Source organism: Saccostrea echinata, unplaced genomic scaffold (assembly GCF_033153115.1).
Source record: "Saccostrea echinata isolate AGI-Se365-2 ecotype Australia unplaced genomic scaffold, CSIRO_AGI_Sech_v1 ptg000016l, whole genome shotgun sequence".
Classification (NCBI taxonomy): Eukaryota; Metazoa; Mollusca; class Bivalvia; order Ostreida; family Ostreidae; genus Saccostrea; species Saccostrea echinata.
Genome location: NW_026889765.1, coordinates 11,662,501 through 11,684,865, shown reverse-complemented (window position 1 = coordinate 11,684,865; position 22,365 = coordinate 11,662,501). Strand labels below are relative to the sequence as shown.

At 33.5% G+C, this 22,365-nt stretch overlaps 1 protein-coding gene across 1 annotated transcript in view; it reads right to left on the bottom strand.

Annotated features, from left to right (window-relative positions):
• The window catches only part of LOC133188156 (uncharacterized), a 116,616-nt gene that overhangs the window by 18,774 nt on the left and 75,477 nt on the right, over positions 1 to 22,365 (bottom strand). Inside the window, exons 57-71 of the mRNA XM_061323538.1 lie at positions 21,873 to 22,220; positions 21,332 to 21,541; positions 20,358 to 20,468; positions 16,188 to 16,355; positions 15,980 to 16,075; positions 13,606 to 13,863; positions 13,434 to 13,484; positions 13,041 to 13,307; positions 10,074 to 10,157; positions 9,503 to 9,757; positions 7,626 to 7,913; positions 5,976 to 7,028; positions 4,500 to 4,790; positions 3,677 to 3,961; positions 727 to 1,035 (exon numbers count right to left, since the gene is read on the bottom strand). Coding sequence (XP_061179522.1) covers positions 727 to 1,035; positions 3,677 to 3,961; positions 4,500 to 4,790; positions 5,976 to 7,028; positions 7,626 to 7,913; positions 9,503 to 9,757; positions 10,074 to 10,157; positions 13,041 to 13,307; positions 13,434 to 13,484; positions 13,606 to 13,863; positions 15,980 to 16,075; positions 16,188 to 16,355; positions 20,358 to 20,468; positions 21,332 to 21,541; positions 21,873 to 22,220 — 4,074 coding nt within the window. The remainder of the gene's footprint in view (positions 1 to 726; positions 1,036 to 3,676; positions 3,962 to 4,499; positions 4,791 to 5,975; positions 7,029 to 7,625; positions 7,914 to 9,502; positions 9,758 to 10,073; positions 10,158 to 13,040; positions 13,308 to 13,433; positions 13,485 to 13,605; positions 13,864 to 15,979; positions 16,076 to 16,187; positions 16,356 to 20,357; positions 20,469 to 21,331; positions 21,542 to 21,872; positions 22,221 to 22,365) is intronic.

Here is a 22,365-nt window from a genome sequence, read left to right as displayed (position 1 = left end):
AACTTTTAAAACTCTTATCCTATGTAATCCTATGTTAAACTTTGATCCCCAATTTATACCTAGGAGTCATGATTTTAACCCTCAATTTCATGCAGTGACGGTCAATGTGAAAATTTGACCTCCTGTTGTGGCCCCGCCATATCCCTGGGGGTCACGATTTGAACAAACTTGAAACTACACCACCTGAGGATGACTAATAATGGCTTTGCTGTTCTTGATTTTTAAACCCATTTCCTAAATATTCTTATGTATAACTTTCACTCCCTGTTGTGCCCCCACCCTACCCCAGGGGTCATGATATGAACAAACTTGAATCTACAGTATGTAATGAAGCTCTCACATAAGTTCCATCTTTTCTGGCCCAGTGGTTCTTGAGATGCCACCAAATTTTCACGAATAATTAATTATCTCCCCCTTGAAAGAGGGCATGACACTTCCTCTGAACAAACTTAAATCCCCTTTACCCAAGGATGCTTTTTGGCAAGTTTGGGTGAAATTGGCCCAGCAGTTCTGGAGAAGAAGTAAAAAATGTGAAAAGATTACAGACGACAGACGGAAACGACGAAAGACGCCGGACACTCTTCGATCAGAAAAGCTCACTTGAGCCTTCTGCTCAGGTGATCTTCAAACAAAATAGCCACGACTACACAGCCTTCTTGATACACTTTTTTCAGAGTAAAACAATGACAACTTTAAAATACAGATAATACTTCAAAGTGTACATGCCTTGAACGTTTCGAGGAACAACGTCGACTAAAACTGTATACTCTTGATTCCCTGACTGGCATGTATAAACGCCTGAATCAGCTTTTGTAATTGAGTCGAATGACAAAAATCGGTTTGTATCGCCCGGAGCAGAGGGTCGTAATATAACACCATCTTTGCTCCATGCTTTTGGTCCTGGTGAGTTAGTAATATTGCAGAGTAGATTGTATGCAACACCTGCTGGAATCCTTACGTAGTCTAAATTTCCTGGAAGTTCAGAACCTGGTAGTGATCCTTGTCTGTCAGGAGGTCCCAATGATGATATGTATTCTTTAGAAAAAAGCAACGACCAGGGATCAATAAAAAATTAGTCTATTACTCTAGTGATTAATCAAAAAGCAGATCTATTTACTTGCCAGTACTACTGTAAATACAATCCCATTTGTCACTATCATTATAAAAACTATGAAGTACTTTTTATATTATACATTGAAGTTTCTTATTCTTATGTAATTCTTTCAATTTGACCTATCAATTACATTATTTACAGTAATTAATTATCATAGGTGAATAGCAAATAGAAATGTCTTCTCTCAGTATATAATACAAAATTGTACAGTTTTCTACTTTGTAGTAATTAATTAGCAATAATTATCTCGATCGTTTATGTAAATCACACATCGCCACAGTAGACCAGAATGACCAGACGTGCCTCGCAGTGGTCCGGATTCATTTCAAATCAATAAGTTCAAAATGTGAAACTGTGAATAAATAGAGTTTAGTAGCGTAGTTGTCGTGCTATATGTTTTTTTTCCATCTGTTTTGTTTTCTCATGACTTTCACGATGTCCAGAGGATGGGACAGGACGTCAAAAAAAAATTTGCAAGTTTGTTTGTTTCATTGGTCATTTTTAGTGCTCCGTCTACCTAATAGATCCGACACAGGATAAACAATATTGTATATTGTTGGTTTTTAGTGCTTTCATATATATATATATATATATATATATATATATATATATATATATATATATATATATATATATATATATATACGAAAATGATACCATCTTATGCCAATATTTTCATGGGCAGACTTGAACGCAACTTGCTACTTCAAGCACCATTTAGGCCCCTTAGCTGGTTGCGTTTCATTGACGATATAGAGACGAAGTGGGTGGAATGTCGCGAGAGCCTTGGGGCATTCATTTCCTTTGCCAACACCTTTCATCAGTCTATCAAATTTACAGTAGACGTATCTAATTCGAAAAACATATTCCTAGATACTACATCTACCCTGACTGATGGTGAAATCGAGTTCAGTCTCCACACGAAACCCACAGATTCCCATTTGTATCTTATGCTAACTAGCTGTCATCCCCCACACACATTTAAGGGTTTGCCTAAGGGTCTAGCCACTAGAATTCGTCGCATCTGTTCATCCTCTGCCTAATATCAGGAACAAAGCGGTCTCCTCAAGTCCCACTTATGCAAGAGAGGCTACAATGCCCGCACCATACAAACTGCTATTGATGAGATGGCGGGACATGACAGGCAAAACCTATTACGCTACAAGGAAAAAGACAATAGCGGCAGGGTCCCTCTGGTAACCACATACCATCCCGTCCTTAAGAACCTCAGCGGTATCCTTCAAAAGAATCTGCCAATTTTCCACTCAAATAAACGAATGGCAGAGGTCTTTAAGGAGCCCCCATTGGCTGCATACAGACGCCCGAGGAATCTAAAGGACATGGTAGTAAGAACCAGATTGGACAATCCATTACCTAACGGGGGCTTTAAAACTTGCTCTGACAGAAGATGTCTTCTCTGTAAGCACAGCTCTAACACAGACAGCTTTAACAGCCCCGTTACAGGCCGCAGCTACAAAATTCTAGGGAACTTGTCCTGTCAAACAGACAACTGCATTTATCTCATCAGTTGCAAAGTTTGCTCCAAACAGTATGTTGGCGAAACAGGTGATCTCCGCAGGAGAGTCAATAATCACCGTTCTACCATTAGGACCAAAAAACATAATGAACCCGTTGGGGAACATTTCAACCTTGAAGGTCACAAATGGGAGGACATGACAGTAATGGTTATTGACCATGATCCAAGATGGACAGACGCTCAGAGAAAAGGCAAGGAAAAGTTCTGGATGCACAGGCTGAAGTCATTCCGCCCTGATGGTATTAACAAACTTAATGACTTCACCAGGATGAACATGAACTAGACCCAATCCCGGATTGTAACAAACAAGTTCATTCTCTCTATATAGTGTAAACTTTACCGTTAATTCGCATTAGCAATTCTGGAACAACCTACCCAGATATTTACAGCTTACATTTTTGTGTATTTCTTTTATCCGATTTCCAAATTTATAATATGTCCAAATTCATATTTTTAAAATTGCCCTTCCATATAATCTTTCTTAAATTTCTTTTTATCATGTATAGTTACGCTATTTTGAGAGAATAAGACAATGTACGATTTACTGCTTGTCGTAATTAATTAGCGGTAATTAATTCGTTCAATTATGTAAATCGCACTTCACCAGAGTTCACCCGATAGACTGGACGCAATTCATAGCGCTCCGGATTTCTTTGTTCACGACTGTTTATTAACTTGAAATTAAACATGTAACACTGTAAATATTTAGTGTTTGGAAGTTTAGTAGTAGTGCTAGTTGTTTTTTGTTTCTCTATTTCCTTTGTTTTTATGACTTCTTAACTTTTTCTTTGTCCTGAGGAACGGGCAGGTCGTCCCGAAAATTTGACAATTATTATTGTTCGTGTCGTTGGTCATTTTTAGTGCTTTGTATATATATATATATATAGAGAGAGAGAGAGAGAGAGAAAGAGAGAGAAAGAGAGAGAATCACAAGATCATAATTAATTTAAATAATTTTGGTATATTAAGAAGAGATATTCTAGGGGCGTGTCGTCGGATCTTAAAAGAACTTGAATAAATTTTACCATAAATATTGTATGGAAGGACGTCCACTCCAGCTGAATAGATTCCATTGTGGTCCTCTGACAAACACACATACAAACCACTGTCTCCTGGCATAATGTTCTCAAACTCTAGTCTTCTAAGTCGGTCATTCTGAGAAATTGATGGAGACTGCTGTGGGTTAAAAAGAGATCCATTCTTCATCCAAAACACTCGACCAGAGGAGTATGGCAACCTGCACTGAAGAATAAAGGGCTTGGTCTCCACAGGACGATAGTAATCAGGTGATACCTCCAGTTTATAGTCATCTAAAAGAGAATTCGTACGAATAAAAAGTAATCTTTAAGTTTGGTATCAATTAGTAATGAATAATAACATTTACAGATTTATCTAATACGTTACAAAATAAGGTAAATAACACTCTCTCACACACAGGGAATTTAAACCTACACCGTACATGTATTAGTAATTAATTTTCTTTAGAGCCTTTTCTTTATTTAGGAAGGTTTGAAAGGGTATCAAATATAATTTTAAAGCTATGACAATACCGATATTTTATGTTTGGAATAGAAAATTATACGACATATTCTGTCAACCACCTTTAATTCGCATGCGAGAAATATTCGCGAGTTTCGCGACTTACATTTACCCGCGAATATTAATCGCCGCGAATCATTTATTTTGCTTTGTATTTGGAGAGAGTGTTTCCTCAGTCGCAAAAATAATCGTCGCGGATTGTTTTTAAACTGACGAATCGCGAATAAAAGATAACGCGAATAATAGTTGGTTTACAGTATATATTCAAATATAAACACTGTTATAATTTCCCTCTAGACTAATACTTGCCTGGATATATTGGCTTTCCAACATCTAAGATCTGAGATATTGTGGTTCCTGATAATTCTGATACACAGGAGTACATCCCTGAATCCTGTTCCAAAAGGGTTGAAAACGTGACTACCCGACCCCGTGGACTAAACCTTATTCGACTCCCTGATGGTAGGAATACCTGTTCATTCTTCAACCAAACAACTTTTTCTGTTGGCTCAAGATTTGGAATCCGACAAAATAACTTATAGGTAGTTCTCGCTGGTATCGTGGACACCGGTCTATCCGTTACACCTATTGTTACTCGTCCTAAAATCATAATGTCAAAATGCATGAGTCATTTTTTCCTTCTCAATTACATGTGCAATGCAAAGCAATCGTTTCTGTAAGATCACGTGTTACAATGAAGGTGGCAAGTAAAACGAAATAAACGTAATTATAAATATACGAATTCAATTCATATACAGTTACTTTTAGGCTTTAAGAAAAAGACTAATTACGTATCCTTTTTTTTACATTTAGTTTTACCTTTATTGAAAAAAATATATGCAAATAATATGCATTTAAGTTGCCTTTTAAGGATGATACAAACGAAATGTAATCAAAATTCTTAAAAATAACGATGAAATATATGGAAATAACGAACAGTATTCAAGCTCAAAAGTCCATTAAACAATACAAATCAGGAGCAGATCAAACACGGACCTCTAAAACATCAGAGGTGGGATCAGGTGCCACGGAGCTGTGAGCATTCCCTGCCGACCGGTCACACCCGCAGTGTGCTCCTTGTCATGATAGGGAAATAACGGAAAAATCCGTTGACAATTCAGTGTGTTCATAATGTCCTAACAATTAGTATGAAAAACGTCAGTCAGCATTTGACTTAATGCATATGATAAATTGTATTTGCTGACAAGGTCATTGTACCGACCATAGAATTTACGAAATGATGACTTTAAACGAGACTGTTGATATTCTTGTTTCATCAGCTTGTTTGTCAATAATCTACCTCGTTTTAGAAATTAGTCATACGTAGAGCATGCTCTTGCGTATCGAATCAACTGAGAGATATAAACCCCATATGCAGGTGATAAAGGTATATTGCTGCACAACAAAGTCATATTTATATAAGTAAAAGGAATAAGTTTAACCGCGTAGATCTAATTTTTTCATTCAAAGTTTCACAATTATGGGATTTGAAGTGACCAACAAGTGTATAGATTAATAAGGATGGTTGCAGAAAGGTAGAACATTGAACATCATAGAACGTTTACAATTTCTTAATATTTTAGAAATTTATTAGTTGCCTCATTTACATCCAAAATAGGTCCAAAATATATACCTATCAAGGCATCCAATTTTTTTATTTGTATCATCTGTTCTTAACGGCAAACATTAAAAAAACTATCTTTTGACATCTATACACATGTATCAGTATACTTTCAGAATTACACTATGTTTATTTGTTCATCATAAGTTCACAATACTACTTACTATGTCCTGGACCACTTTTAACATCCATATTTACTGTATAGTATTCACCACCATCTGCAGTTACACATGTATACTTTCCGTAATCTTCAGGCATAACAGACTCGAACACGATAACATTGTTTCCATCTTCAAACTTAACATCTTCTCGTGGAGGAGTGAAGAGTTGCTGGCCCTTTAGCCAATACACTGGAGTTGATGAATCAAGGAAGGGGATATCACAGGTAAGTCTGAATGCCTGTGTAATTGTTGGTTGGACATTACGTCGTGCTGCTGTTCTTCCATCCACAATAACATTCACCATGTATCGGTCTCTATCAGGGCCAACACAAGTATACCTTCCAGAATCTTCCGGTAGGAGGGGATCAAAGACAATCTGTCTGACTCCATCTGCCACATTAAATGATATTCTGTCTAGATTAGGTCTGAAAACTTCACCATCTTTCAGCCAAACAACCATTCTCCGAGAATTCATGTTTTGAAGAGCACAGTCCAAAACAAAACTTGTTTTGCTTTGTGGGAACAGCATGGTCGGCTTTACTTTGATTGTCAAAGGATATATCCGACCATCTTCACTAACACATTGATACAGACCATCATTTCTTGGAGTAACGGGCGTAAAAGTTATAGTCCGACCGTCGTCAGAAAAGGTCATCGTTCTAGAACTCATTTGGGGTAAAGGTTGGCCATCTTTTTCCCATGATACTCGTCTTCCTGGATTGACATCGGGTATTTGACAACGGATTGTTAACATTGAACCCTCTGTTGGGGTGTACATCCTTGGAACAACAACTAAGTCGGTGGTATACTGATCTCCTCCGTCTGGAGTCGAACATGTGTACACTCCTTGATCGGCTTCTGTTATTGTATTGAAAATCAGAGAATTTCCTCTAAAAGACACGTTGCCTCGGGCGTTCCTACGATTAAATGGTTTTCGATTCTTAAACCAAATTGGGGGATTTGTAGTGCTCACAGACGGAAGAGCACAAATCAGTACATATCTCTCCGCTAAAGTAGCCCGGTGTTCCTTTGGAGCAACGGGAACAGTTATTATTTCTACAAGACAATAAATTTGTAATTAGCCACGTTATTTTTATCAATATAAAGTATACTTAAAGGAGTAAGTTAACAATGGTTTCAAATTGAAAATAAATTGATTTTGGAATTTTGTTTCTCTCTTTTCTAAAAAAAAGTATTCATATGAAGCTGAGCTTGATATATGTATGCTACATAAATGTAGTACATTTTTGTAAAGATACCGAAAGAGATAGTGCTAAACAAAATTCCACGGATTGTGCTAAATAATTGTATCTTATTGTACAAAACCGATAATTCTAGTGCTCAAACAATTTATTATATTCTTGTGATGTTGCATAGTGGTGTTGAGAAGAAACGTGAAATCTTTTATTAACTTATTATTCTAAGATTTGTCATCCCTTTTTCCACTTATGGAAATTTGATAAAATGATTTTCAAAAAATTAGCAAAACAATTCTTATTAATATATAATTAAAATGTAAATAGTTTCAGATTGAATTTGAAGGTAGTAACCTTTGAATTTGATAATTTAATAAAGTAATAATAGACATTATCACAGGAAGAGTTATCTTTCTTATCAGGGGATCGATGAAGCTTAAGAAAATAATTTTTATACCATGTAATCTCTCTTGTGCTGCCCTAAGTGTTGTTGTATACGAGGCTTGGCTTGTTCCGAAATTCGCTACACACATATATTCTCCATTATCTTCCTCCGAGAGAGATGTAAACAAGACAGAACTTCTGCTGTCTATGAATCTCACTCGCTCAGAATTGGCAATAAAAGGTTGCCCATCTTTAAACCAGGAAATTTGTGTGTTAGGTCGTAAATTTGATATACCACATGTCAAAATATATCGCCGCTGTAATATCGGACGACCCGGGGTGTTGTTTTCGGAACCCATATCTGAAAAAGGAAAGAATTTCATGATTCGATCCTTCAAAGCAGGTACTTTTGAAAATACTCTCACTTAGAAGCTAAAGTAATTTAAGAGCTAGAACCAAGGCATATTCTTTCACAGTTAACCAGATATTCATGCACATCTAGGACAAGCATTCTGAGAGTATTAGCAATACTAGTCCCCTACCGGCAACTGTAATCTGGTTCCCGTTAAAAAATTGAAAATGCCATAATTCCGTCAAAAATCAACGAAGCGGAACGAAATGCAAACTTGATCTATAACTCATCAAGGTAAAGTCACATACCAAATATCAACTCAATATCTACAAGCGTTTAGAAAAAAAATGCAAAAATCCCTAAAAAAAATGAAAAGGTAGTAATACCGTCAAAAATCGTTGAAGCAAAACGAAATGCAAATTTGATCTGCAACTCATCACGATTCATTCACATACCAAAATTCAGCTCAATATCTGCAAGCGTTTAGAAAAAAGTGCAGAAAACCAAGTGGGACAGACTGACAGACAGCAGAGGGACAGACAGACGGACGGACGGACAGACTCAGAGGAAACCTATAGTCCCCTCCGGTTTCACCGGTAGGAGACTAATAAGCCGCTGATGTTGTTAAGCAAACGTCATATTTACATACGAATGTTTTGGTTAAAGATTAAGACTTTAAATTCAGTAATATATTTGACTAACGGGAAAGAGAATGATTACTTTTTTTTTTTTTTTTACATTATTATACATTTTGAAACGACATTTTGAGGATTTGCGTCAAGTCATTGACAGCTATAATAGTAATATATCTTCTTAGTGCTTAGTAAATTATGAGACCATATATCGTTCCACTTGAACATAGTAAAATATAATAATTTTACTGCAATTATTCTTTTCTTTATAGTTTTTAGATGACAGTTTAAAATTATTACAAGTATTCAATGTATAAAAAAGGGATGTAGAACAGTTTTGAATCATTTAAAACTATTAAATATATATTGTTAGATAACGACCAAAATGAAATGAACTAAATTCACATGATAATGATAACATAAAAGAAGCTGGCCATTTTGCACCTTAAATGTTTTGAAGAGTTAACGGCCTTTGATGAAAAGAAGAAAATCTTAATTTTATCAAAATGTCTGTGTTTAATGACACTTTTTTCATATTATAATAATGTGAGAGTTGATACATATTTTCATCAAGAGATTTGTTTGATGTTTAGATTACTTTTCATAATATCTTATTAAAACACGAGTTGTCTATAGACTTCAGATATCTACAAAGCAATAATAATACGTCTTTTGATATCATTCTGTACTTATGTGCGCTTTTTCAAAATTTAAATAAGTCAGGAACTATTGAACATAATAAAAATGTTGTGCTATTTATGCTATCTTTAGTGCGTTTTATCTAAATATATTTTGGCGGTGTCTATGAATCAATCCCCAAAAGACTGCATCAAAATATGAATAAAGCTAAAATAACGACATAAGCATTAGTCACTGAACTAACTGCATCTATTTCCATATATCTTATATAATATTAGATAAAATTAGAAATCTTTATTTCATGTGGATTTTATTTCCTGTACATACCATGGAAAATGACGTCGACGATGAGATTCTCACTGTCTTCGTTGTCACCGACAATACATGTATAATGACCACTGTCATCCGGCATGATTGATGTAAATACAATAGAATTGGATTGGGTAAATGTCCTTCTTCTATCAGGGGTGAACGGAACCCCGTTTTTCAGCCAAGACACGGGTAGAGAAGGAGTGTCTATTGCTGCAGTGCAGTTTAATATGAACGGTCTACGTACAATAGGGAAATATTTGTTAGAAAATCCTGTCAGAAAAGAAAAAAATTCAAGTTGAGTTACACAATGAACATTTCTTGACTCTGCTAATTTATTCTAATACATTTTCTCAACAAAGCATCGGACTTTTCATTTTTTTAATGTCCAATTCAGATCAGTTCAAATATTTCTCTACCTCTTAGCTTTAAAAAATTTAAATCAAGTGGATAAAAGTTCTACGACTCCCTTACACAATGCTGAATTAGGCACTAGAATTATTTGTAATCGTTTTCTCAACACATGAAAAACTGACTTTTCAATTTCATAGAACTGTAAAAGTTTTTATAACCGCTTTCGAATTCCTACCCTGGGTGCCTGTAAACTGAAGCAATGCATCCTTGTCACTGCTGCTTAAGGATATTTTTCTGTCTCTGGGATTAAATGTCATTCCTGAAAATTAAATTAATATTCTAGTTACATGTATATATAATAATTACCAATTTCTTTGTAAAGAGATATTGTTAATCGTTATTATTGTCTTAGCAGCAAATTAGCCGAACATAACTGAACATAAAAAAGACACATGATTGCCTTGAGAAAGTGCTGTCAGCTGTCCTCCATAGACAGCTCATGTTACGATCATGTTCAGACCCGTGGTTATTACTTTGAAATGTAATGTATTAATTTATGATTTTTCCCATTACAATTACCGTTAGTACTTTAATTTTAGATAATTAATTGATTAAATAACAATTTCTTTGCTAAAGTAATGAATTACATTGCATATATTTTATACAAAAAATGATGATGAAAAATGACACAACGTCAGACTGTAATTCGATATATTCATATAAGAAATCAATATATGTAATGAGTAACATTGCATATATTTTATAAGAAAATAATTATGAAAAATTACACAATTTCAGACTGTAATTCGAAAAATTCATGAAAAAAAAAATCATAACTAAATAGATTTTCATAGTGATGGGCCAGTAAAAACTAGTAAAAACGTAGACAGCATTCGACTTAATGATAGATTGTATTTGCTGACAAGGTCATTATATGTATCGACCATAGAACTTCGGAAGATGTTAAAGATTGTTCTGTAAGAAATGACTTGCAATTAAATCTTCATACGGTTTTGCAAGAAATAAAATGAATATCATAACCACAGAATGTTTAATATGCAAGTTGGTTGTAGTCTGCCCATTGGTTTTAGTTTAGTTAAAAACTGTTTGATTTCACAGACAACGCGCAACAGATAAATACCCTAACAAAAAAATACTATAGTAAACTATAGTTAACTAAGTTTACTATAGTTAACTATAGTACCAAAGTAAAAACTTTGGAACTTTGATTTACCATAGTAAAAACTTTGGAACTTTGATTTACTATGGTGAAAACTTTGGAACTTTGATTTACTATAGTAAAAACTTTGGAACTTTGATTTACTATGGTGAAAACTTTGGAACTTTGATTTACTATAGTGAAAACTTTGGAACTTTGATTTACTATGGTAAAAACTTTGGAACTTTGATTTACTATAGTAAAAACTTTGGAACTTTGATTTACTATAGTAAAAAGTTTGATTTACTATAATGAAAACTTTGAAACTTTGATTAAGTACGATAAATCCTGTGGAATTATGTTTTTGATTCCCATTCTTTATATTTTATGATATTTCAAGCTTAAGATTCATAAAATCTTTAGAGAACATTTTAAAAACCCGACCCCTCCCCTAAAAGAATAATGTACAAGATATGAATTTTAATGTAAAGGTTGTCGCTTGCGCCGATAAATAAGCAATGTTTATTTCAATGTATTTAATTTTAATGTTATGCAGATGTAACGTAAATCTTATTTATAGAGAAAAAACTATATTATAAAAAAAAATGTGTCATATAGAATCAAAATATCTGCTTCATCAGTTTCAGTCAACATGATTTTTTTTTAAATTCATAAATGTAAATATTACATTTGAATTAACTACATTGTATATTTGAATTAAGATGTACAAAAAAAAAAACCCCAGCCCCAACCAAACCCATATCAAACCCCTCCCCTATAACGGCTAAATAATAATAATAAATAATAATAAAAATACATAAGTTGTTAAACTTATGAAAAAAACTTTGAAACTTTGATTAAGTATAGGGAAAACTTTTGAACTTTGATTTACTATGGTGAAAACTTTGGAACTTTGATTTACTATGGTAAAAACTTTGGAACTTTGATTTACTATAGTGAAAACTTTGGAACTTTGATTTACTATGGCGAAAACTTTGGAACTTTGATTAACTATAGTGAAAACTTTGGAACTTTGATTTACTATAGTAAAAACTTTGGAACTTTGATTTACTATAGTGAAAACTTTGGAACTTTGATTTACTATAGTTAACTATAGTAAACTATAGTTAACTATAGTTTACTATAGAATATTTTTGTTAGGGTAGAGATGGAAAATATTACCTTCCTACAGTCATATAAGAGACAAACAGTTGGAAAACAAATCAAATTAAATATTAACCTTTGCATTTTATTACATTTTCAACAGTAAAATACTATGAATATTTATTGAATAAAGTGATATTCTCTCACATTGTGAAAGGATACCAAAGTGATATTCTCTTACAGTTTGAAAGGATACAAAAGTGATACTCTCTTACAGTTTGAAAGGATATCAAAGTAAGCAAAAATAATTTTGGCCTGTCATAAGATATAGTAACTAGACGGTCTTGAAAGAGACTAAAACTGCCAATTTCTTCAAAATATGTTGCCAAAAATCCCTGTTACAATGTTTCTAATCTCACGTCTGCTAAGCTATATGAGGTCTCAACGGCTCAGTTATGACATTACAGCCTATGATACTGTGTAAAGAAAAGATAAGAGGCAAAAGGGAAAGGGAAAAACAAAGATAATGTGATAAACAGAAAATTCAATGTTTTGTAGTTGGATATGGAATTTATTTCATAGGATTTTTTTTATATTTTCAGTCGTGCTTCGCACTAGTTCAAATATAAAAAAAATGCTGTCCCACTCGTGAAATAAAATCCATATCCAACAACAAAACATTAAATATCATCTATTTCATTACCAAATATGATTACCCTACCAAATATTGCTATTTTTTCTTACTAAATGACACTTTCATTTGATAATATCAACTCCTTACTCCGCGTCTTAAGAGCAAACACTTTAACCACTGAGCCACGCAGTCGACAACAAGACTTTACAGGTTCAGCTTTGATTATTCTAGATACATGAAGTGCTTAAGAACAGTAGAGCCATGCTATCAGTCTTATTTAGAATCTAAACCACAACATTGCTCACCTGGACTTGTAACAATGATTTCGGAGGAGATGGTTGCCAAATTATTCCCAGCAATACATGTGTACTGACCATTGTCCCTCGGGGAAATTGAACTAAAACGTATAACACGATTGTTATTGAGTAAAGATACAGGTCTATCATCCGGTATTTGGAATCTTCGTCCATTCTTGAACCATCGAATTGGAATTCTGTTATCACCAGATCTTAAGTCACAACGAAGCTCAAATAATTCTGCAGAGGACGGGTAGTAAAAATGCTGCACAAGACCTAGATGATACAGATACAACAAAATAGTCATTTTACTGCCATATATTTCGTCATCTCTTTTAATTCCTGTCTGAAAATAATATAGTAATTTGGCATTACTGATTCTTGAAAAAGAAATTCACGTACTTCCATCACTTCTCGGGGAAACTCGTTCGTCACGTATTCCCGGTGGTGGTTCTAAATTAATATAAATAATGTTCATAATTCTAATAAATGACTATTATGTCATAATTTTCAGATGGAGTTTCAAAATCGACTTCAGTTCTTTTTCTATTCCAATAATTTTTCGATTACCTACCATCACCATTGACATAAAGCTGAGCCCGTACTGATTGCATTGTGTCTGGTCTGACACATACATAACTATCACTATCCTCAGCTAGAGCTGGCTGGAACACAATCGCATTGCCAACTATGCGGACTCGACCAGACTCAGGTTGGAATCTGCGATTATCTTTGTACCAAACAACGGGTGTACGAGGTGTAAGTCCTCTAACATTGCAAGGAAGCCTAAAGTTTTGTGAGATCCGAGGATAAAAGAACTGTTCGATTATACCTATATAGGGAAAAATACAGACAATGAATATCCAACAATACAGTATAATCAGTATAAGTGATTTTATGCCCCCGTATCAAAGATTCGGGGGTATATAGTTTTTGCCTTGTCCGTCCGTCCGTCTGTCTGTCTGTTTGTTTGTCTGTTTATCTGTTTGTCCGCAAAAAACTTTAACATTGCTCATAACTTTTCATTGGTTGGAGCTATGGCTTTCATATTTCACATGTGTATTCCTTGTGACAAGACCTTTCTTTGGGTACCATCGTATTTGACCTTGACCTTGGAGTTTGACCTAGTTCTACAAAATTTTACCTAATTTTAATATTGGCCATAACTTCTGAACAGTTGGTGATAGGGCTTTCATACTTCACATGTGTAATCCTTGTGACAAGACCTTCCCTCGGATACCAACAAATATGACCTTTTGACCTTGACCTAGGAGTTGACCTACTTTTGGAAAACCTTATCCTTGGTCATAAATTTTGAAGAGTTGGTGCTAGTGCTTTAATACTTCACATATGTAATTCTTGTGACAAGACCTTCCTTTTGATACTAACAAGATTGACCCTTTGACCTTGACCTTGGAGTTTGAACTACTTTTGGAAAACTTTAATCTTGGCAATAACTTTTGAACGGTTGGTGCTAGGGCTTTCATTCTTCACATGTGTATTCCTTGTGACAAGACCTTCCTTTAGATACCAACAATTGATGCCCATTGACCTTGACCTTGGAGTTTGACCTACTTTTGGAAAACCTTATCCTTGGCCATAAATTTTGAAGAGTTGGTGCTAGGGCTTTCATTCTTCACATGTGTATTCCTTGTGACAATACCTTACTTTGGATACTAACAACTTTGACCCTTTGACCTTGGAACTTGACCTACTTTTGAAAGAAACTTTAACCTTGGCCATATCTTTTGTATTGTTGGTACAGGGGCTTTCATATTTAATTCACATGAGTATTTCTTGTGAGAAGAACTTTCCTTGGGCACCATTAATTTTGACCATTTGACCTTGACCTTGATGTTTGACTTACTTTTGAAAAACTTTAACCATTTCTATATCTTTTCAATGGTAGCTGCTAGGGCTTTTGTATTTCACATGTATATTACTTGGGACAAGGCCTTACTTTTGGCACCAACATATTTGATTTGCATTTGAGAAAGTTGCCATACGGGGGCATCAGTGTTTCACAAACACATCTTGTTTTTATAGGTTTTTGTGCTTCTAGGAGATAATTTTTTAACAGAAATTAAAACATCATTTTATGCCATCATATATCGAATAAAGGTAGTTATTTTCCCCCATGAATTCCCTATTTTTTAAAAAAAAATATTGTTGAAAAAGTTCATTGAATTTCATTTTGTGTGAAATTTAAAATTAAAAGAAACAAATATGTTGTGAAAAATAGTATCTGGTGACACAGAACCTGCATTGGTAAATAGGAAAATAAACCCTATCAAATATTGGAAATCTAAAAAGGAAATGCTATTAAACCCTATCAAATATTAGAAATCTGAAATGAATTTGCTAATAAACCTAATCAAGTATTGGAAATCTGAAGTAGATTTGCTAATAGACCCTATCAAATATTACAAGTCTGAAATGAAAGAACCATGCAAGATCTCAAAAACATATCGCTATCTAGTTCCAAAACTGTTCCAAAACCGCTGTCTTAAAATAAAAGAGAAAACTATATTGAATATGCTATGCAAACACACTGCGTAAAAATGTGAACCAAACATATGGTATAAATCTCTATTATTAAAATGAACTTTGTAACAAGTTTTTAAAAAATACTCTTAAGAGCACTTTCTAAGAGAAAGTCTTGGCATGTCAAAAACATGAATTACTGAAAATATATGCATGTATTTAACAGACAGAGCGTTAAAAACTATCTTTAACATGAATCAAATTATGTCTTAACAAGCTAAGGTTTTTTCATCAGTTTAGAAATACATTTGGCAGAGTACAAAGCAAAATTTTTATATACAAAAATCCAACATTTGTTTGAAATTTCTGAATAATATATTACATAAAGCAATATTTGAATTGTTAGTAATAAAAAGAGTTAGGGCGTTTTGATATACGTATAGCAAAGGAAGGAAGGTATCTACCACCAAGGGAGGAGATTTCCGAACGCCCACCATCAAAAGGCCTCTGGGGTGACATTTCCCTCGGTGCCGTGTCTTCTGGACTCAATCCAATTGGACCTGGAAATGAGGATATGTGGTAAGTTTCTTAACATACATTTATATGAAATTTATTTGAGAAACTCATTTTGTGTCACTAGAACATTTAATAACAATAAAAGGATGAACTTACCTGGGCGAACATTTGTAGGTAGCCTATCTGCGCGCCTGATAGTGCTATCTAATGGTGGTACTGGAGCTATAGGGGGGAGGAAATTGATGTCCGGTTGATCTGGTGGTCGTTGTATCGGTTCTAGATTTCCAGTATCTGGGTTAACTTGACTTAGAAGTGTCGTTGCATCTGGAATGAATATATATATATTTATGTATATAAATTTTGTTCTGCTTTGACAATTTGTATTTATATACCTCATTACAAAAAGTAATAATAATGATATATATATATATATATATATATATATATATATATATATATATATATATATATATATATATAGAGTACCCGCATCGTTATTCTTTACAGGATACACGATACGATAGGATAAACGCACGATACGATAGGATACACGCACGATAGGACAGGATACACGCACGATAGGATAAACGCAAAACACGATAAACGCAAAACACGATAAACGCAAAATGTGATAAACGCAAAACACGATAGTCCTGAGAAACGATCTTCACATAGGATAAACGTAAAACTTGATAAGATTGTTCCAAAATGCGAAGGGTTTTTTGACAAGACGAAAAGTTTCCTTTTTGATATATCGTAGTATGATAATTCTAATAACTTACAAAGCCGCAAATCTAAATGATGAAATATATTAAATTTACCATGATAAAAAATTTGAAGTAATGATGCTTTGTAAAAGATACTTTTTTTTCGTCAATAAAATTGATTGTCATCAATTTCAAACTGTAATTATTTAAGATTAATTCCACTCTATGATGTAAATTAGGCGATTGTTTGTGTAATTATACAAATGTCGAGATTCCATCGGTTCGTTAAATTTGAATTTTGAGTGGTTGAATTACATAGATTTTAATTTGTTGGTGGCTCAAAATTCGGTAGACAAGCAAAGTTTTACACCCATGTGCAATAAATTCACGAAACGCTATAAACATATTCATTATTTTAACAAATAAAACCTTATGAAATTCATAATAAACACCGATTATTTTTACGGAAGAACTCCGTGTAAAAAACGATATACTTGGATTCAATATCTTGTGCTAGAAGTCTGTGATGTATCCAAAATTGCCTTTAATAATCTGTATTTAATAATTCAAATCTTACGAAAAAAAAATTATTAGTCATAATTTAGAGGGGGGGGGGATGAAAAATTATCATTATAATTATTTTAAGGTTAAAGCTTTCTCCTCAATGTTTCTACGAATTTGCTTTAATTTATATTTTATATAAATTTAATTTATATTTATTACGTTTTAAACAAATGACTTGCTGAAATTGCTAGTTGCATTGACACAGACTGTGCATTGGACTGTGATTAAATTATCTCTCCTATATATTAATATATCTCTTACACATATCCCGTGCACATAAAAATTATTTACATATTCCAAGTACATGCATTGTATACGTATATATGAGGAAGGAGACCGACCGAAAGAAATTGAATTCAATAAAATTAATAAACGTCACTAGATCTGTCATCATCTACGTGTAGTATTCGAAAAAAAAAATATCGCATTTCCATTCTTTTGTATTTATTCTATGGTATTTCTAATGCTTTAGGCCTGTAAGATTAAGAAGGGAGCATGCAGATGTATACATGTACCTAAAAATGTTACACTGTACCAACATATGTAGTATACAATAGAAATATAATGCTATATAATAATGCCCATCAACAACAATAATGTCTTTAACCTCTTTTGTTTGCTTTTCAAAACATTTCTTTTTATAACCCTCCCTCCCTCCCCCCCCCCCCCCAAAGAAATGAAATTATTTTCTAAGCCTGCCTGTGTTATAAACATTTACAATAACATGATATGAACTTTATTCTCACAACTGACAAAACAGTGAAGAGAAAATATGTCCAAATATTAAACAGAAACATTACATGCATGAAGAAAGGATAACAGGGTGTAATATCAACCAAGAATTTGTATCTACTATAGACACGTGTATGCTACATTGTAAGCTTACAATGTGTGTGAATATATTTATTGGGTACTTAAACTTTATATCAAATAAATAACATTGAATGATTACATACTCTTGTTTACAGCATATTAGAACGCACACACAAATAAATTATAAATTAAATTTCACAATACGACAATTGGATTTTTCTGACTGAATAACTGTAAATTATTGATATTAGACTTTGTATTAATTGTTACAAAACGTATATAGGACAACTTCGGCAAAATTAGACAAAACTTTGTAAATTATGAAAGTCTTAATCCCACTTGAGGCACAGTCAGCGGGGAAAGGGGGAGGGGGTCCATAACCACTTAAAAAAGATCCAATTCAAACAGCAATAAATAAATAAATGAATAAAAATATATATTGACTTCTTGAATATAGTCAAGTATTTAATGCAATCGATAAACTAATAAGATTAAGTTCAAGGTATTTACTCGTCTTGTGCATCACGGCAAATCCGGACTATTTCTTTCTTTTTTTTTTTTTTTTACATGTATCTTTGAGGCGCCTTTCTTTAATAACAAAAAAAAAAATCATGCGAGGCAAAGATTGTGTTTTTCTACCAAGAATTATTTACCATATTCTTCGATGAATAGAATTTTCAAACAATTGTAACAGTTTCTTTTTGTATTACACAGAAAACCCAGAGATGCGGAAGTACCACAAGCGCAGTTTTTTTTAAATTTGATCACACCAATCATGTTTAAGACCGTAAACCTATAAAAATTATATAATAGAATACAAACGAACTAAATCAACGGAGTTTGGGGGACAAACCTCGCCTATATTTTATTTGATTCATTTATTCAATTATTAATCGTAACGGAATTTTGTATATTTACCAATTTTCTTAGTATAAGAATCTTGAAATGTTAATTGTTGTTCATACAAATAATGAACAATATCCAGAAAATAAGTAGATGCATTTCATTGAAACCTAGTAGGATTCAAGGTAAATACTTGACACTTGGTGAGAGAGGAGTTCAGGTATGTCGACGGTGAATACATACGGGCCGGTCATGTAGGGGGGGGGGGGGAGGAGGGGGGATTCTACTGATTAGGCAGGACCGGTACATATAGGTGTCAGTTCTCTTGTCACGGGAGTGCTTCCACCTGTCATTTAGTTACGGCATATACTCACTTCATTTCCATGCCGAAATAGTAATAAAAATTAGTATGGTTTTGTTTATTTATTTATTTATTTATTTTTTTTACATCTACTAACTGCAGTAGTTAAATATGAATGGCAAACATCTATATTATAATATATAATTATCATATGATAAATAGAATGGAGCATGTTCATATAAAATAAATTGTAATTTAACTTGTAGACATATCAGAGAAACAAATAAATAAAAAGGAATAACAAAACTTGGGCGCATTGACAAAATTTATGTTTCCGTAATAGACCTAATAAAGCTGCTGACATTTTTTTTTTATTTATAATTAATTTTTGCACACATACATGAAGTACCTACTGTTTTATGCTTCTATAATTATCAAAACAAAGTTAATAAAGGTCTTGCTTTTGTGACTCTATCTGTGTAAAGGAATTAAAATATTTCTTTGACAAAAATATTTCTTACAATTCGACAAATTAAAAAAAAAATAACGATTGTCTAGTAGATCGATTATTTCATGTCCAAAATAGAATTTGACTTTCGATTTACCCTCTCTGCTTGGTCAAGGTACTTAAACTTTATTTATTTATTTAATTTATGAATTTATTAATTTTAATTAATTAATTTACTTATCTAATTTTATTAAACATATATACCAGAGTTAGAGTATTAATTTCTCTTTCTGTTAAACAGTTAAATTAATCCTAAATAAATTAACAAAACGAAAAATGAACTCGAGATACATGTATCTCGGGTTTTTCTTCTCAAGGTAAAGATAAAAATCGAGGGTTTCCGAATGCACACGATAAACGCAAAACACGATACACGATAAAACCTGATAAACGATCTTCACGATAAACGCAAAACCTGATAAACGGAAAACACGATAGAAAACGCAAAACCTGATAAACGGAAAACACGATACGATAGGATACACGCACGATACGACAGGATACACGCACGATAGGACACGATAAAATTGTAAAGAATAACGATGCGGGTACTCTCTCTCTCTCTCTCTATATATATATATATGTAAAACCTGGATCTGAAGGCACTTCTGGTCCAATCAGCTGATTATCTATCTGCCTTGGAATCTCTAGATTTGGCAGAGTGTATGGGCCTTGTGAATCTGTTAGGGATGGTTCACTGCCTGGAAATATTTAAACCGACTCCTTCATTATTTTTCAGATTTTATCTAAATTATATTTTTAGATGTCAAAAGAACGAAGCACAATGGTCTGGACGGTCACTAAAGTATTATATATTATTTATCTGTTCATATTTCCTATATCAAGCCTCTGTAAAAAGGCAAAACGGGACCAAAGCAGCATGATTCATGTAGACACATTCAACTTCATTCAATTTTTCATTAGTGCCTTTTTGTTTTCGTGAGGACGAATATTTCAATAATTGTATCAGACATGCCTTCAGGCCGATATCATTTAAAGTAAACTGCAAGGGAAAATTTGCCCAATAATATAAAAAGTTACAATTATGGTTTCTGCATTGTAAGTCATTGTCTCTAATGCATTACCATGTCAAACTACGTCACGATCTTTTCCGATGTTAATGGGATAAACTTAATTTGAATTTTCTGCATATGAAGATGTTTACATGTTAGTGAATTAGCTAGTCGAATATTTTTTTTCATTTTTTACTCATTATTTTAATCTTTGTGGAAAGAACCGATTCATTCATTTTATCTAATAAATTTGAATTCCCATCACCCATTTTATGTCTAAATTCAAGTTCAGAGGCGGAAAATATATAAATTGATGAGGCACGTAAGACGCCAAATTTTTAAATGAAAAGAAATTTACTGCAGTAATTTAGATAACCTACAAAGTCATATTTAATTATAAATTTAAATCAAGAAATATAAAAATAAATTATATCTAAGCACTCTTTATCATTTAATAGCAAATAAGTGTCTCTGTCTCATTACAAAAAAAAACTGTGTATCTAATAGCAATAAAGTATTTCCTGTGATATTTGAATCCCACGCAAGCTTACCTTTTGGATATGGTGATATTTGATTTAAGCCATCGGTCGGTTCTGGAGGCAACTGCCTCTCGATCAGGCTAGTAGGTACTGGCCCATCAATTAGGCCAGGGGGCACTGACCTATCGAGAGGGTCAATAGGCAATGATCTATCGATAGGGACAGGAGGCACTTGCCTATTTATCGGGTCAATTGGACTTGGTTGCAGTGGATCAACAGAATCTATAATATATCCAAACAAACTGATAAGGAACTACTATATCAGTGAATGATGCTAGAAACATACCTGAAGATACATCAATGAAAATGTTAACAGTGTAAAAAAAAATATTACTCACTTCTTTTAATTCAAAGGATACCTCTATGTTTACTTTGCACATGTGTAAAAACTTAAAAAGCTAGGTTTACAAAGATTTCAAACCACCCTTTGATATTTGTTCTTTATGTAAATCATTCTTGATAGGTAATTATATATACATGTAACTCCAATTAATGTCTTTGTTAGCTGACAGACAGATATAGTTTTTAAAAAGAAATCTAGGTAATGGTTTACCAGGACTAGTGACCACCAGTCTCGTCGACGAAGTTGCTTCTCCTTCACCTACAACGCATGTGTACAGTCCAGAGTCAGGTGCTTGAACGGAAGTGAATAGCAAACCTCTAGGATTAAATACTAGCGAGGGTGATTGAGAAACCAACTCGCCGTTTCTAAACCAGATTACAGGCAGACTAGGATCCATATTTTGTTGAGCTTCACACATAATTTGTGTTGGAGCTCCAGAGGGAGCCACTACTAATTTAGGATCACTCTCAGATGGCAAGCTCAGTGCTGGCAGTTGATCGCGATTCGGTAGTATTGCATTGGGTGTTCTATCATCCAATTCACTTAAAAGCAGGTATTCTGAAGAAAAAGAATAATGAAGCAATTTATTAGACCTTAAAGGTCACCTTAGTATCATAAAGCAGTTTTTCATAACCATAATTCCCCCATATGTTTTGTAATATAGTTTTGTTATCTTTGCCCAAGGCAATATTTGGCCCGGATG